This window comes from Leptonotus elevatus, chromosome 4 (genome assembly GCF_054856555.1).
Source record: "Leptonotus elevatus isolate MCC_2025b chromosome 4, RoL_Lele_1.0, whole genome shotgun sequence".
NCBI classification, from domain to species: Eukaryota; Metazoa; Chordata; class Actinopteri; order Syngnathiformes; family Syngnathidae; genus Leptonotus; species Leptonotus elevatus.
In genome coordinates, this window is record NC_141242.1 from 6,311,922 (window position 1) to 6,324,400 (window position 12,479).

The following is a 12,479-nucleotide window of genomic DNA, read 5'->3' on the forward strand; positions in this document are numbered from 1 at the left end:
CATTACACAGAAAGAACCATGATATATACAAAATAGGAATACAAAGGTACATTTGTTATTTAATCACTGGCGTGAGGAAGATTATTTGGATAATGACACAAAACAATAGCACAAGATATACAACAACAGGTTGGACAACAGGTCGCAGAGAAGCCAAATGGATGAAAACAGTGTTCTTTGGGTTTGTGCAATTCACTTGATGTCTTTTTGCCATAATTAATGCACAGCCGTTGTAATTGCAAAGGTGATACATAAGCAGCATGTCTAGAGCAGTGCTTGGGGGTGCGACACAAACAGACTGCAAATGGATTTTGAAATTTCAGACTCCAAGCTGCTTGTTGAGGCGGCTCAGAGCGTCGCCCACTATGTCCAGCTCATGTCGGAGTTCCTCCACAACGCTGTTGATGCTGGGAGTGTCTTTAAGCACATCCACACTTTGGGTGTAGGGGTTGTACCGTACTGTGAAGGGACGCTTGATGGTCTTGGCAAACTCCCTGAAAGAAACAATATGAAGTCACTTTCCTCATAAATCACCATAATCTGAAATTTGGATGAAGAATTGCGAGTCGATCGCGTTTACCTCATCTTGACTTTGGCCTCCTCAAAGCTGTCTGATACAAAGTAGACATCTTGAAAGGTTGTAATGATGCATTCTTGTTTGGATGTTACTTTGGGGTCAAATGGCATGATCCTTGATTTTCCAGAAAGTGCGTACTGCAAAAGAGAACAATATGTTTAAGAAATGGCAGGCATTTGATTGAATCTGATCGTTGGGTTTCAGAGACAGGGACTTCTCTAGCGTTTTAAAGTGAGTGAGTTTGTAACGACTAGTAAGTCAGACATCCACCCATACATTCCTATACAGCGATGAAAAGAGGCGAGGAACATCCTGAAACTGATCACCTGTCTATCAAGAGGTGGCTGTGATGAGGACATTGGCCAGAAATGGAGACCACACCAGCTATGTGACTTTCATACCAGGCTGAGGTCAGGCATTGTTTTATAATATTTGATGATAAACCACGTCATCATATAAAGTATTGTGATTTTTCACCAGGTGTACCAGCTTCCTCCCGCATTCTAAAAACATGATTTTTAGGTCAACTGAAGACTAAATTGTAAGTGTGAATGGTTATTTGTCTTGATGTGCCCCGACTGCCAGGCGACTGGTCCAGTTCGGTTTACGGCACCTCTCATCAACTACGATAGGCTCTAGCTCACCAATGAGCCGAGTGAGGAAAAGCCGCACAGAAAAAACGTTGGATTGATAGAAAAAGTCATTACTCTTTGCTGTAGATGCAGAAAAAAATTGTATCTGTGATTTACAATGCATGTCAGAAAAGTTCAAGTAGTTAATTTGCATTAGATTCCAGGAAGATTACTTTAAAGGGGAAAACTAGTTTGTATTTGCAATGTATCTTTTGTGACACCAGTCCTGAAACTTTTCTGACACACCTCGTATGTACAGTATTTGCAATCTGTGAAAATTTTAGCTTTTTTTCCTCTTTTAAATAATGTTTAATCGCTCGGTGAAAACGCACGTTCATCACTTCTGCAGTTAAAAAGTGTAATTCATAATGAAAAAAAAACACCTTTAAACATGGGCAGTACTTTGCAGAGAAACTAGAGACCTTTAACTTTGAATTCAAATTAAAGCAACAAAAAAAAAAAGATTAAAATTGTTTGGTCTTGTTGGGAGTTCTTTTACAAACAATCCGTTTTTACCTTCAGCTCACTGATGGATGACAGCAGTCCAGCCCCGTATGCTCTCAGCTGGCCTTCCTGTTTGCATAGGCCAAACTCCACTGTGAAAAAATAACACTGGAACAAAAATGATAAAAAAATTAATAAAATATGATGAAAATACAGCATGAAAGCACCGATTTAATTGCAGTAATTTAGCAGGGTCACTCACTGTGGCCAGTTTCTGAACTGAGTCATCCGAGGCTCCCAATGAAGCCAGGCCGATCTCCTGGGAAAATTGTGCAAAACTGGGCTCAGCCAGTAGGGGGACGTGACCCAGCAGCTCGTGACACGTGTCCCTGGATAATGACCAGGTTTTCATGAATGCCGGCTTTCTTCTTCACATTTGCATGCTGGGTAATACTCACGGCTCAGGGGTGTATAAGGGGTCAGAGCTGTGTCGCACATACTGGGTGCAGTGGAAAACACGGAAGGCCAAACCGGCCAGGAAGTCACGTGGGGACAGGTAACCAGCCACAGGCCTGATGGTAAACCCTGTGCGTTCTGGAGAACACAAAAAATGTTATTCTTTCAAAATCAACATGATGGAATACTTGGATGAAATGAAACTCACCCCTGAGGAAGCGAGAGACGTCTTCCAGTTGGGGAATGTTGTCTTCTCGACATTCACAGTATTTGGACAGCAGTGGCAGGTTTTTCAAGTATTCCCTACAAGCGTACCTGGGGTACAACTTGTTGAGCTCTCTGTACACAACACCCCATGTCTTCACTTCCTCCTCTGTGAACTCTATACGAGGAATCGGCTCACCGCTGCGGGAAAACAGGAAATCCCCCCCGTCAGTTACAAGAAAAACATTCGCCTAAATCCTAAATGAGCCTTAACAAAAGCTTACTGTTTGTAGGCCATTGCGAGATCTGCAAAATACTTTCTTCTTTTGCGGTAGACATTATCCTTGAAACCCTTAAGGAGTAGAATACAACAAATGAGAAGGATTTGAAAAGTAAGAGTGTAATTAGACGAATTTGTCCTACATACCGGATGGTCAGCATCCAAATCAGAACCATACATCAGGACGCGATTAGCACACTTGTCCAAGTCTGATATTTTCTTTGGGAACCACGGTACATTATGCATATCTGAGAAGACACTTTGAATTAGAAAGTGATTGACAACCGATTTTAGCATCGTAAAGGATCCTAAAATCTGTTACGATCGATACCTTCCTCCTGGAGACAGGAATTATCTGGAGGCTCCATATCCACCACGCTCACGTGCTTCCGCAGAAGCTGGATGATTTCATTGAGTTGTTCGTGGTTGCTGTCACAATCCACAAAGATTTCAAATTCTGAGTTGCGCCTTTTTGACTTCCTGGACTCGATGTGCACGAGGTTGACGTGATTTTCCTGCCAATTATAAGAATCGCTGTTAAATTTACCATCCAGTTAAAATGTGGTGTGAATATGACCATCAACTAAAGAGAAACAACACGTATGATGTAGATTGCCAGCTAAAGAATCGAATATATGAATATGAAAATGTGTCCGTACTTGGAAGAGTTTGAGCGCCTTTACAAGTCCTCCCACTTCATTTTTGAGTGAAAAGATAATTGTTGCTCTGCCTTTCTCTGGTGTGTTCTTCTCAGTGTTTTCTTCGATTTTTGTGAAGGTTGATTTGTTTATCTGGAAACAGTAATTATTGATAGTTATACTGAGAGGATGAATCATGAATGATACACAACTTCCCGTTTCTTGTTGTACACTGTAAAAAAAAATGTCTGTCGAATAAATAGTGAATTTCTGTAAAATTGTGACATAAACACATTTAAATACAAAAACAATGAAGCATTGTGTAATTTACATGAATTTGTCGTCAAACTCTGAATTAAACAATTGTTGATTTGACAGTAAGAACATTTTCAAAATAATTTTGGGGTGAGAATTCACAAATTACTGTAAACACAGTTAAACTGTAAAACAAAAAACATTGGGATACAGTTACAATGACATCATTGCAGTGTTTTGTCAGTAGGTTCGTTGGTACATTTTTTTTATGCCAAAAGAAACATGCATTTTACAAATTCATATTACAGATATGAATATTTAGATATACAGTAAAACCACGTGTGAAAAATTACGTTGTTTTTTACAGGAAAAAAACTGGAAGCGGTGAATACCAGAATAATTCTTGCAAATACAAACAACTTTACAGAACAACTTGTATATTATATATCCTAAAACTAAGCTTTTTAAACAGTCCTTTACTGGTAACTTGACAACAACAAGGTGGCGTGGCTCAGTGGTAGAGGGCCGGTCTTGCAACCCTGAGGTTGTTGGTTTGATCCCGGCGCAGTGTTGAATATCCATGAGCAAGAGAATAAAACTCCAGTTGTTACTGATGCTGTGTAGTCAGTAGGTGAAATGAGTAGTCAAAACGCAAAGCAATTTGAGGGCCTTGTAAGGTAGGAAAGCGCTATACAAATGAAGAACCATTTTCCAAGAACATGATGCTTTTATACTATTTAATTCTGTAAAATGTATATGCAGATTCTGTTTACTGTACATTGAATACCAGTAAAATAAACAAGTTGTTCTGTAAAGTTGTTTACATTTCCACTTCTTTTTTTTTTTTACAGAATTTCCCTGGTAACCACAGCTGCCAGGTGATTATTTTATTATTTTATTTTTTTTACAGTGTAGTCTCACCATAGATTTAGCATAAGTCAAAGTTACTTGCATGAAGATGAAATGCCTGTATTATAATTGCGTTAGTAAAATAAAAACATAATCCAAATAAACATCTTTCCCTTTCTTAGCTAACTTCGCAATAGCCCAAATCAAATATGCATCTCTCAGAAGTGAGACGTAGCCCAAGGATTGGTCATGACGCCAATACACAAACTCATTATCACTTAAAAGCATCTAGCCATCAGAAAAATATGGGCCACTTCTTCTACCCACAAAATTGCACGCAGATAAGAATGTGGTAAGTATGTCAATGCCTCAGACAGACACAGAGGAGGGTGTGCAGCGTGCACGCATGCAGAGATTATCGTCACGAGACTTCCATTTCAGAACCTGGGACAGTACCCTCACGTTGACGCACGTCTGCTCACGCCATGGGAAAATTCATTATAATCCTGCTCAAGTACCCTCTAACATACTAGCATTAAAATAAAAAATAAAAAAACTTGAAATAAAACGCTAATCTGGAACACACTAAAATCTATTTAAGGGTCACATTGACATATTTCTCTCCATTCCCGGACACGTTTTGCCATCAAATTTAGTCGCCTACCATATTTTGCCTTTCAAGCGTAGCACAGACCACCCGGGTGAGTATTTTTCGGTGGATCCATGTCTGCAGAGCTCCTGAAAACATCACTGGATCAGGTTGCTCGGGGTCAACTCTGCGTCTTGGTTTAACCAAGATGAACTTGTCTCTGTTTCCCCAAATCCCTTGCAGCAATCGCTTTTAGAGTAAGGGAAAGCCTATTATTAACCCCTAAGTGGACTCAAATCTGAACGGGCAACATGCATTTGACCACCCAGTGTGTAAAAGTATCTTACAATTTGTTTCTGTAAATAATCTCGTAGAAATTGGATGATTTTGGTTGCAGCTGCTCATACCGCCTATTTCACTTTTTGTTATTGCATAGTTTGTGGCAAATAAAATCAGTATTTTTTTTTTTAAATACATCCAATATTATCAGCTCAATATGTCACTATTGATTTTGCAAGCTTATTTAAAAGCATGTATTTCCAAATAAAATGGGTTATGGTTGTAAAAAAAAAAATAATAATAAGTGTTCAATTCATTTATTGAAGAAAAAAAACACCACAACTAAAAACTCTAAAGCTCATGACCTTACCCAGACTCCTTGTGGCAAAGTATCTTTACACATTTGGTCAAAATAATAAAAATACTCAAATTACCTCATTGTTGAGTAGTTTTTCTTCATAGGCATTATTCATAGAGTCAAACGATCTCCCCCTTCGAGGTCCATCGATCCTGTTGGAGTACATTTCAAAGTGCAGCTTGGCTTTTTCCACCTCGACTTTATTTATTCAGTGGTTGCAGGTGGATTATCCGTGTAACCCCCCTCTATGTAAAGTAGCATGCGTAACCCTGAGAAGCAGCACGCTTTGCTATTTAACCACAGAGAGAACGAGGAGGGGGCGTAGGAGGGCAATAATCTCAGGGACAGCAGCAAATGAAAAAAGAGCAGCATCACTCATGTCATTTGGGTGGGGGGAAAAGTGCCATCTTTTATTTTATTTTATTTTTTTAAGTAGGGTTAAAGACCAATCACAAAGCTTGATTTTGGCAAACAGTAAAAAAAAATAAAAAATTTCATGGTTGAGAAGTCATTATGCATATAATTATCATGGTTAAATTTAAGCATAGGTTGGCAACAATGTTCAAAAACTTTCATGTGTTGCATTTCATTCCCGTTGTTTAGCCTAAGAGGAGGTCGAGGTTTAAGAGGATTTAGGAATGGACCACCTGCCTTCTTTGTGCGGTGATCCCAAAATGCCCCCCCCCCCACCCCCTTTTTAAAATCCACTGCTCTGCACTGTAAGCAGCTCCGGGGTTTGGGCGCACATGACACCAATAATCTACGTCTTTCTCTAACACAGTGAGCCTTTTAATAAGATCAAAGCAATCAGTGAAAAAGGCCAATTAAAAAGGAGTGCAAGACTTAAGATACTTAAAACAACACGGCCGCTCTCACCCGCTGTAGATGAGCAGATGAGATGGCGACCGCGGTGGGCTGTTCCTGTGATTGTGTGGCGTGGCGGTCCACGTGGCTGATGCGCATGCTGCCTCGTCTCAGGTGGTCCTGGCCTGTGTCACCCGTGACAGGGACAGGCGCTTTACACAATCGGGGAAAGCAGCGAGCCCGACTTCCTCTCGTCAGAAGCTGAATCCAGATCAGCACTTATTGTAGATGTGATGTTTAATGTTAAAAGGGTGGGGTGGGGTGGGGGGGGGAGCAGTCAACAATAATGCGAGCGCTAACAGATGTGAGTGTTTTAAATGCTCTTTAGGGACCACAAGTGTTAAATGGTGGTCTTTAGAGAGCATTAAAAACGCATCAGGCTTAACATTAACACATTAGAAATTGTCAATGAACTGTTTTTTTTTATTTATATATCTACACAATACGGTGCCCAAAAACGCTTTACAAAGCCTCACATTGTTCCATTCGCTCACACATTCATACGCCAGTCGTCAGCTGTTGCCATGCCAGGTTCACTGGGAGCAAATTAGGGTTCAGTGTCTTGCTCAAGGACACTTGGACAGGGTCACTAAAGGGTGAGGATCGAACCCACAACCTCCCAATTCGCAGACAACCATTCTAGTTGTATGTAGTATGTGCTCATATATAAAAGAAACAAGTACGCAAAAACAGACGGCAATAAACATGTATAATTGTTTTCTACAGTTTAAAGACTAAGCTGTGCTAAGACTTCGGACTCAGTATGGGTCCAAGAAGTTCTTAGCACATTTAACAATGAGGAAATAAACACATTACATCATAGGTTGAATCGTGATTCTAATAAAAAATAATAATAATAATGGCTCAAACATTATCCAGGCCAAGCTTCTGATCACCTGTTTTGACAAGGAGCAGACGTCATTTATTTGTGTTTCTTTTGTAATCCGGCGTGTTCCTTTAATGATGTGCTCTTGCTTGTGTTATCTGACACCGACTGACAGTTGCTTTAACAGCAGAAGCACTCGGAGAAGGCCCAGACGGATGTTAATGAATAAGATGGTTCATTGCAGAAACCAGAATGAACTTCAAGCATATCAGTGGTGTATAAATAAATTAGTCTTTGTGAACTAGGATGTTTGTAGTGTTTGTGTTCAATATAGTTATCAGCTCGCCTGAAAACAAGACCTCGGTATTGATTTTTCACGACCCGAAGAGGCTCTTCTGCTACTCTAAGGCTACTTCATACATTCTCACATCTCATTCATGACGCACGAGCAAATATGGCAACAAAGAGTTTCCTCATTAGCCACACAGCCACAGTGTCATGGTTGCCCCAATACATGACAAAACCCACTCCCTAATTTGACAATGTAACGTTTTGAAGATTCATTAAACCTCCAGATCAGAATGACTTTCTCCTCTGAGATGTTGTGTCGCAGACGTGATTGAGTCTGTCCCAGTTCTGTTCACTTTAATCGCAGAGGATTTACTCCGTGTCTGAGCGCCAAGCTACAGGAGATTTGGATGGCTAATCTCACTCGAGGCGCCGCCCAACACATTCATTACAAATTGAAATCTGACTATATGTGACCGGACATGGGAAAGCTCTATAATACACTAATAATTCACCAATTAGAGGATCCAAGCAGAGATTTAAAGTTCCTGTTAAAGTCACCAATCTTCAAAGGGGAAGTTAACACAAACAGTTTCTTTACAATAATGTTTTATGCAACCACACTAGTCTGTAGACAGCATTCTGATAAATATTGTGTTTGCAGAACATGAATAAAGCAACTCAGGGGGCGGCCATTTTGTCTGTCGACTGAAAATGACATCACAGTTGCTCATGTAATGACCAATCACGGCTCATATTGCAAAAGCGACAAGACCAAACTCAGAAAATAGGTGAGCTGTGATTGGTCATCACCCATGACCTAAATCCAATCGTCAGCAAGTGGCAAAATGGCCGCCCCGTGAAATGGATAAACACAGGCGGATTTTGATATATAATGATAGTGATAATAATAATGATAATAATAATAATAATATTATTAATCAGAATGCCATGTTTAGACTAGTGGAGGTGCAAACAACATACTATTGTAAATATTTGGGGGGTGGGGGGGTTGACTTCCCTTTTAATGTTTCAAAAGCCAAGAGAATGTATTAAAAATTTAATTTAAAAAAACATACTGCACTCAATTGCTGGGCTTTGCATTAATTTGATTACAACCTGTCTTAAAAACAAGAAGACTATCATGCGTCACGAGGATAGTAAATATGAATTTTCATGGATAACAATAGTCCAATTTCTGTTTGTGCTTCCATATTTGTATTCTTCTAAATTTTGTGTATTAACCCTTAGAGACAACAAACAACGACATTAGCCAGCATCTAACATACCTACAGACTTTAACTATTTAGTTTTGCATTTATATTATATTTGAAAATTTGAGATTGGGCATATCGAGATACTTTCTAATAACACAAATATTTGCTATAAAAACCTATGCAATCAAAATTATTTACAACATTGGCAATAATATTAATTACATATGCACAATCTTATGACATCTATGAAAGAGTGGTAGAAAATTGAGTAAAAGTAAGTTTTGATCGGTACTATCAGATGGAAATGGATTTGACACTAATTACCGCCGGTATTGAAGTGTTAAATCAATTTGGGTGTCAAATATTGCCCTTTTATATAATGACAGCAAGGACACAATTATATGAACACTTCTTAGCATGTGTTATTCTACATCAACATAAAGATCTATTATTCAGGAAACTTTGCTATTTGAATTTCCACAGTGTCCTCCGGCTGAATAGAATTCCGCTCTTTTCACATGATCCTGGCCGTTGTTTGAACAACAAACTAATGAGAAGAGTGAATGGTCAGCCTGCGTGCACTTCCTCCCGTCTCTTTAATTAGCTGCAATTCTTTCATTGCACAGCAAACAGCGGCATCTGCTACTTGGTGACAAGCATCATGTACACAAGGACAGGGCAGAGCCACACTTGTAAACACCCGCCATATTCAACGTGGAAACAACACACAACACAGGCACGGGATTGACAGCAACTAGAGAGCATCCAAATTTTAATGCAAATGTTGTATTAATCAATTTTTTGTCCTGTATTTTATTTAGGGGAAAACTCAAGATCAAAAAAAAAGAATACGCAGGTTAAGTTAAATCACAGATTAATCATTTTTTTCTTAGCAGTCACTATTTATGTTCCCACAATGAAAGTTAGGCAACATGTATTTAATTACCTTAAGTATAGCATACATACAATACAGTTACTGTCTTTGTATCTGTATTTTATGTAGGTGTGTGTGTGTAAACGCCAAAATTTAAAGATTTTTTGTTTCAGATGAATTGCTTATCTGAAAATAATTGCCTAAGTCATTTTTTTTTTGCCCAAAAATGCAAATGATTAATTTTTTGGGTGTTTCCTGAAAAATCTGAAAAAAATGACTTTGCCAATTATTCTAAGAAGGTATCATTATACTTTATCTGTAGTTTAGATATTTTAAAGGTCTCTTTTTCATAACTTTATTACCATAAATTGCAACTACTCTTCTACCTATAGAACGTTGTTGTTGTATTAAAATTTCATTCTTACAAATATTACTTTTGTTGTCTTAAAAAAATGTTCCCTAAAAAAAAAACTTGACAGTACTCTTGCAACAATACAAGCCTCACTTTATTTTATGACACTACTGTTGAGAAAATAAAAGTTTATATATATATATATATAAACAGAAACAGAAAAAGAAAAATGAAGACTGAATTTTTTTAATTGTGCGCAACTTAACCCCTTCCGACCCATATATGATTACAGTGGACATGACATATTTGCATATTGTCTTAACCAATAAAATGCATCATTTGGATGATGTCAACACTTCTGGTTCATGATTGGATCCTACCTCACAAGTTGATTTGCATGATGTTCATGTTAAAAATGTTACATATAAACTTGGTAAGTTTACAACATGTTACAGCCATACTATACTGGCGTCCACTATAACAAATAAAGACGAAAACAATTCTATGTTGTTTTTATGTGTGAAGAGAGTCAAGATCAGGGAAAAAAAATAAAACATGTAATTGCCCTGCAGAAAAAAATTGGGTCTGAAAGGGTTAACTACAATCACTGCACAGCGTATTGGTATCTCATCCAGAAAACACCGCATGAGCATAAAAAGTAGTGAATACCAATGGGAGAATTTGCGTCAATTCAGACCCACGTCACTTGTCTTTTCATTTTGATTGGCTGACAGGCGGCAGAAAGCCAGAGAAGGCAATAGGCAAGCAGAACGGTGCTTTGATTACATCCAAAAGCGTCACGTTTCATTATGAGCATGCCTAGGCCAGGTGCTTGTGAATAGGCTCGGCCTTGAAATCAAAGGACACAGAACCACGGACGTGTTTCTTCATCCTTTCATTATTCCTCCTGCTCACCAGGCAACACTTTTGTTTACCCGTCATTTCACTTTGACAACAGTTGTTTGCTTCCTTACCTTGCATCAATCTGCAACTCAGGGCACAACGTAGAAATGTAACGTCAAAGATGTGATTCATCCCATTAACCTTTAACTTGGAATAGTGTCACAAAATAACATGTACATAAGTTTGTCATATTAACATATAAACTGCCAAAAAGACAAGATCAAAATAGAAGACATTTCACTGAAATGTCAGAGAAAGAACAGCGTGGGCGCCGGCGAAAAGCTAAAAGTTAATAACTGACATCAGACGTTAGCGTCAGCTGGACAGCCTCACGCGAATCGGCACCTTGACGTTGTGAGCGCGGCGTCGGATCATAACACACGGCGCCGAAGATTGGCAGGCCGACGATCATGTTTGGCAGGGCAACGGCAAGCATCTGCGCTTCACCCTCATCTGGATGACGTGACTCGCCCAGAAGGGGCCGCCTTAGGTCCGAATGCCCGCTAGAGTGTAAGACACAAGCCGCCGGCCATCTTTAAAGGCCATGCACGTTTCCATCTGAATCATTCTATGCGTTCAAGACATAAAGTGGACGTGACTGAGGCCCTGGTGGTCATCGATGCGCATCACAAGCCTAGTTAAGGCACTGCTTGGAAAAAAGGGAGAACTTGTTCCATGAGGTGATCCGTGTCCCAGCTTACATGATCACCATCTCCAGATTTGCATTAGAAAGAGTGTTCTACATATCAATCCAAGCTTTAATTAAAAAGCTGCTATATTCACAGTAAGCACGCTGGTAATACATAGGCAGGCCTGTTCCTCGTCACGAGTGGACGAAATGGTGCATTTGGAAAGCAAATGAGCTCATTGTTGCCAGGCCCGAGCCTTTCATCTAATGTTATTGTCCTTACTGAGTGACTGTCACCCTCGGGTAAACACTTGATGTTGCCACCATTACTCATACGCTTGGAGATGACTCAATACCAGTTCAGTGAGGTTCACCTCATGCATGGAGAAATAAAAGAATGAGGTTCAAAAGGCTTATAGTGTACAGTTTTTCATTATATGTCCTCAAAAATTGGTAGTTAGGGATGGGCGAGTAGTTATTGGTGGGAAAAAATAAAGTGGTATTGAACGGTTTTACAGACACTCATCTGCATGTGACACATAAACTCACCAATGACTTCATTAGGAGGTACAAAAAACAAGATTCCGTTTTGATTGACAACGTCAGAGGTATTCATTTCATACGTTTCATAAATTGCATTGCATCATATAAACCTCACAGGTACCTAAACACAATCATCAAAATATTGGAAAAACATTATGAGAAAACTATAACCACAATAATGAGCATATTGATAAATTTGTAGTTCTCCTACTATGTCAGTCAAAACTGAGCATTTGTTTTGTAAAGTCAGAATCTTTAGTACAGCTCTACTGTATTACTTTATAATGAGCAGGTGCGGAGAGAAGGTTGAGATCCTCAAGTTTTCTTAAGTAATCTTTTCATTTGATGCAAAAATATGACTGCTTTGCTTAAGTGACCTTTTTATCCGATTTAATTCAGCGTCACTCATCACACAGACACACA

At 39.1% G+C, this 12,479-nt stretch overlaps 1 protein-coding gene across 1 annotated transcript; it reads right to left on the reverse strand.

Moving 5' to 3' along the window:
* Window positions 1-47: 47 nt before the first annotated feature.
* tph1a (tryptophan hydroxylase 1 (tryptophan 5-monooxygenase) a) lies at window positions 48-5,854 on the reverse strand. Its single transcript, XM_086073221.1, has 11 exons — window positions 5,638-5,854; window positions 3,253-3,384; window positions 2,925-3,108; window positions 2,741-2,841; window positions 2,598-2,665; window positions 2,318-2,514; window positions 2,112-2,247; window positions 1,916-2,042; window positions 1,726-1,821; window positions 581-714; window positions 48-494 (listed from the first exon to the last, which is right to left on the reverse strand). Exons 1-11 carry the CDS (start codon window positions 5,725-5,727, stop codon window positions 320-322), a joined length of 1,440 nt encoding a protein of 479 aa, XP_085929347.1. The 5' UTR covers window positions 5,728-5,854; the 3' UTR covers window positions 48-319.
* Window positions 5,855-12,479: the final 6,625 nt, after the last annotated feature.

Excerpts from the sequence above, each read along its gene's own strand:
- tph1a (XM_086073221.1), bottom strand. The coding sequence starts at position 5,727 with ATGTACTCCAACAGGATCGATGGACCTCGAAGGGGGAGATCGTTTGAC. Across the intron at positions 2,248-2,317 it reads CGTCTCTCGCTTCCTCAGGG|AACGCACAGGGTTTACCATC; the intron begins GTGAGTTTCATT and ends TGTGTTCTCCAG. Across the intron at positions 2,043-2,111 it reads CCCTTATACACCCCTGAGCC|GGACACGTGTCACGAGCTGC; the intron begins GTGAGTATTACC and ends GTCATTATCCAG.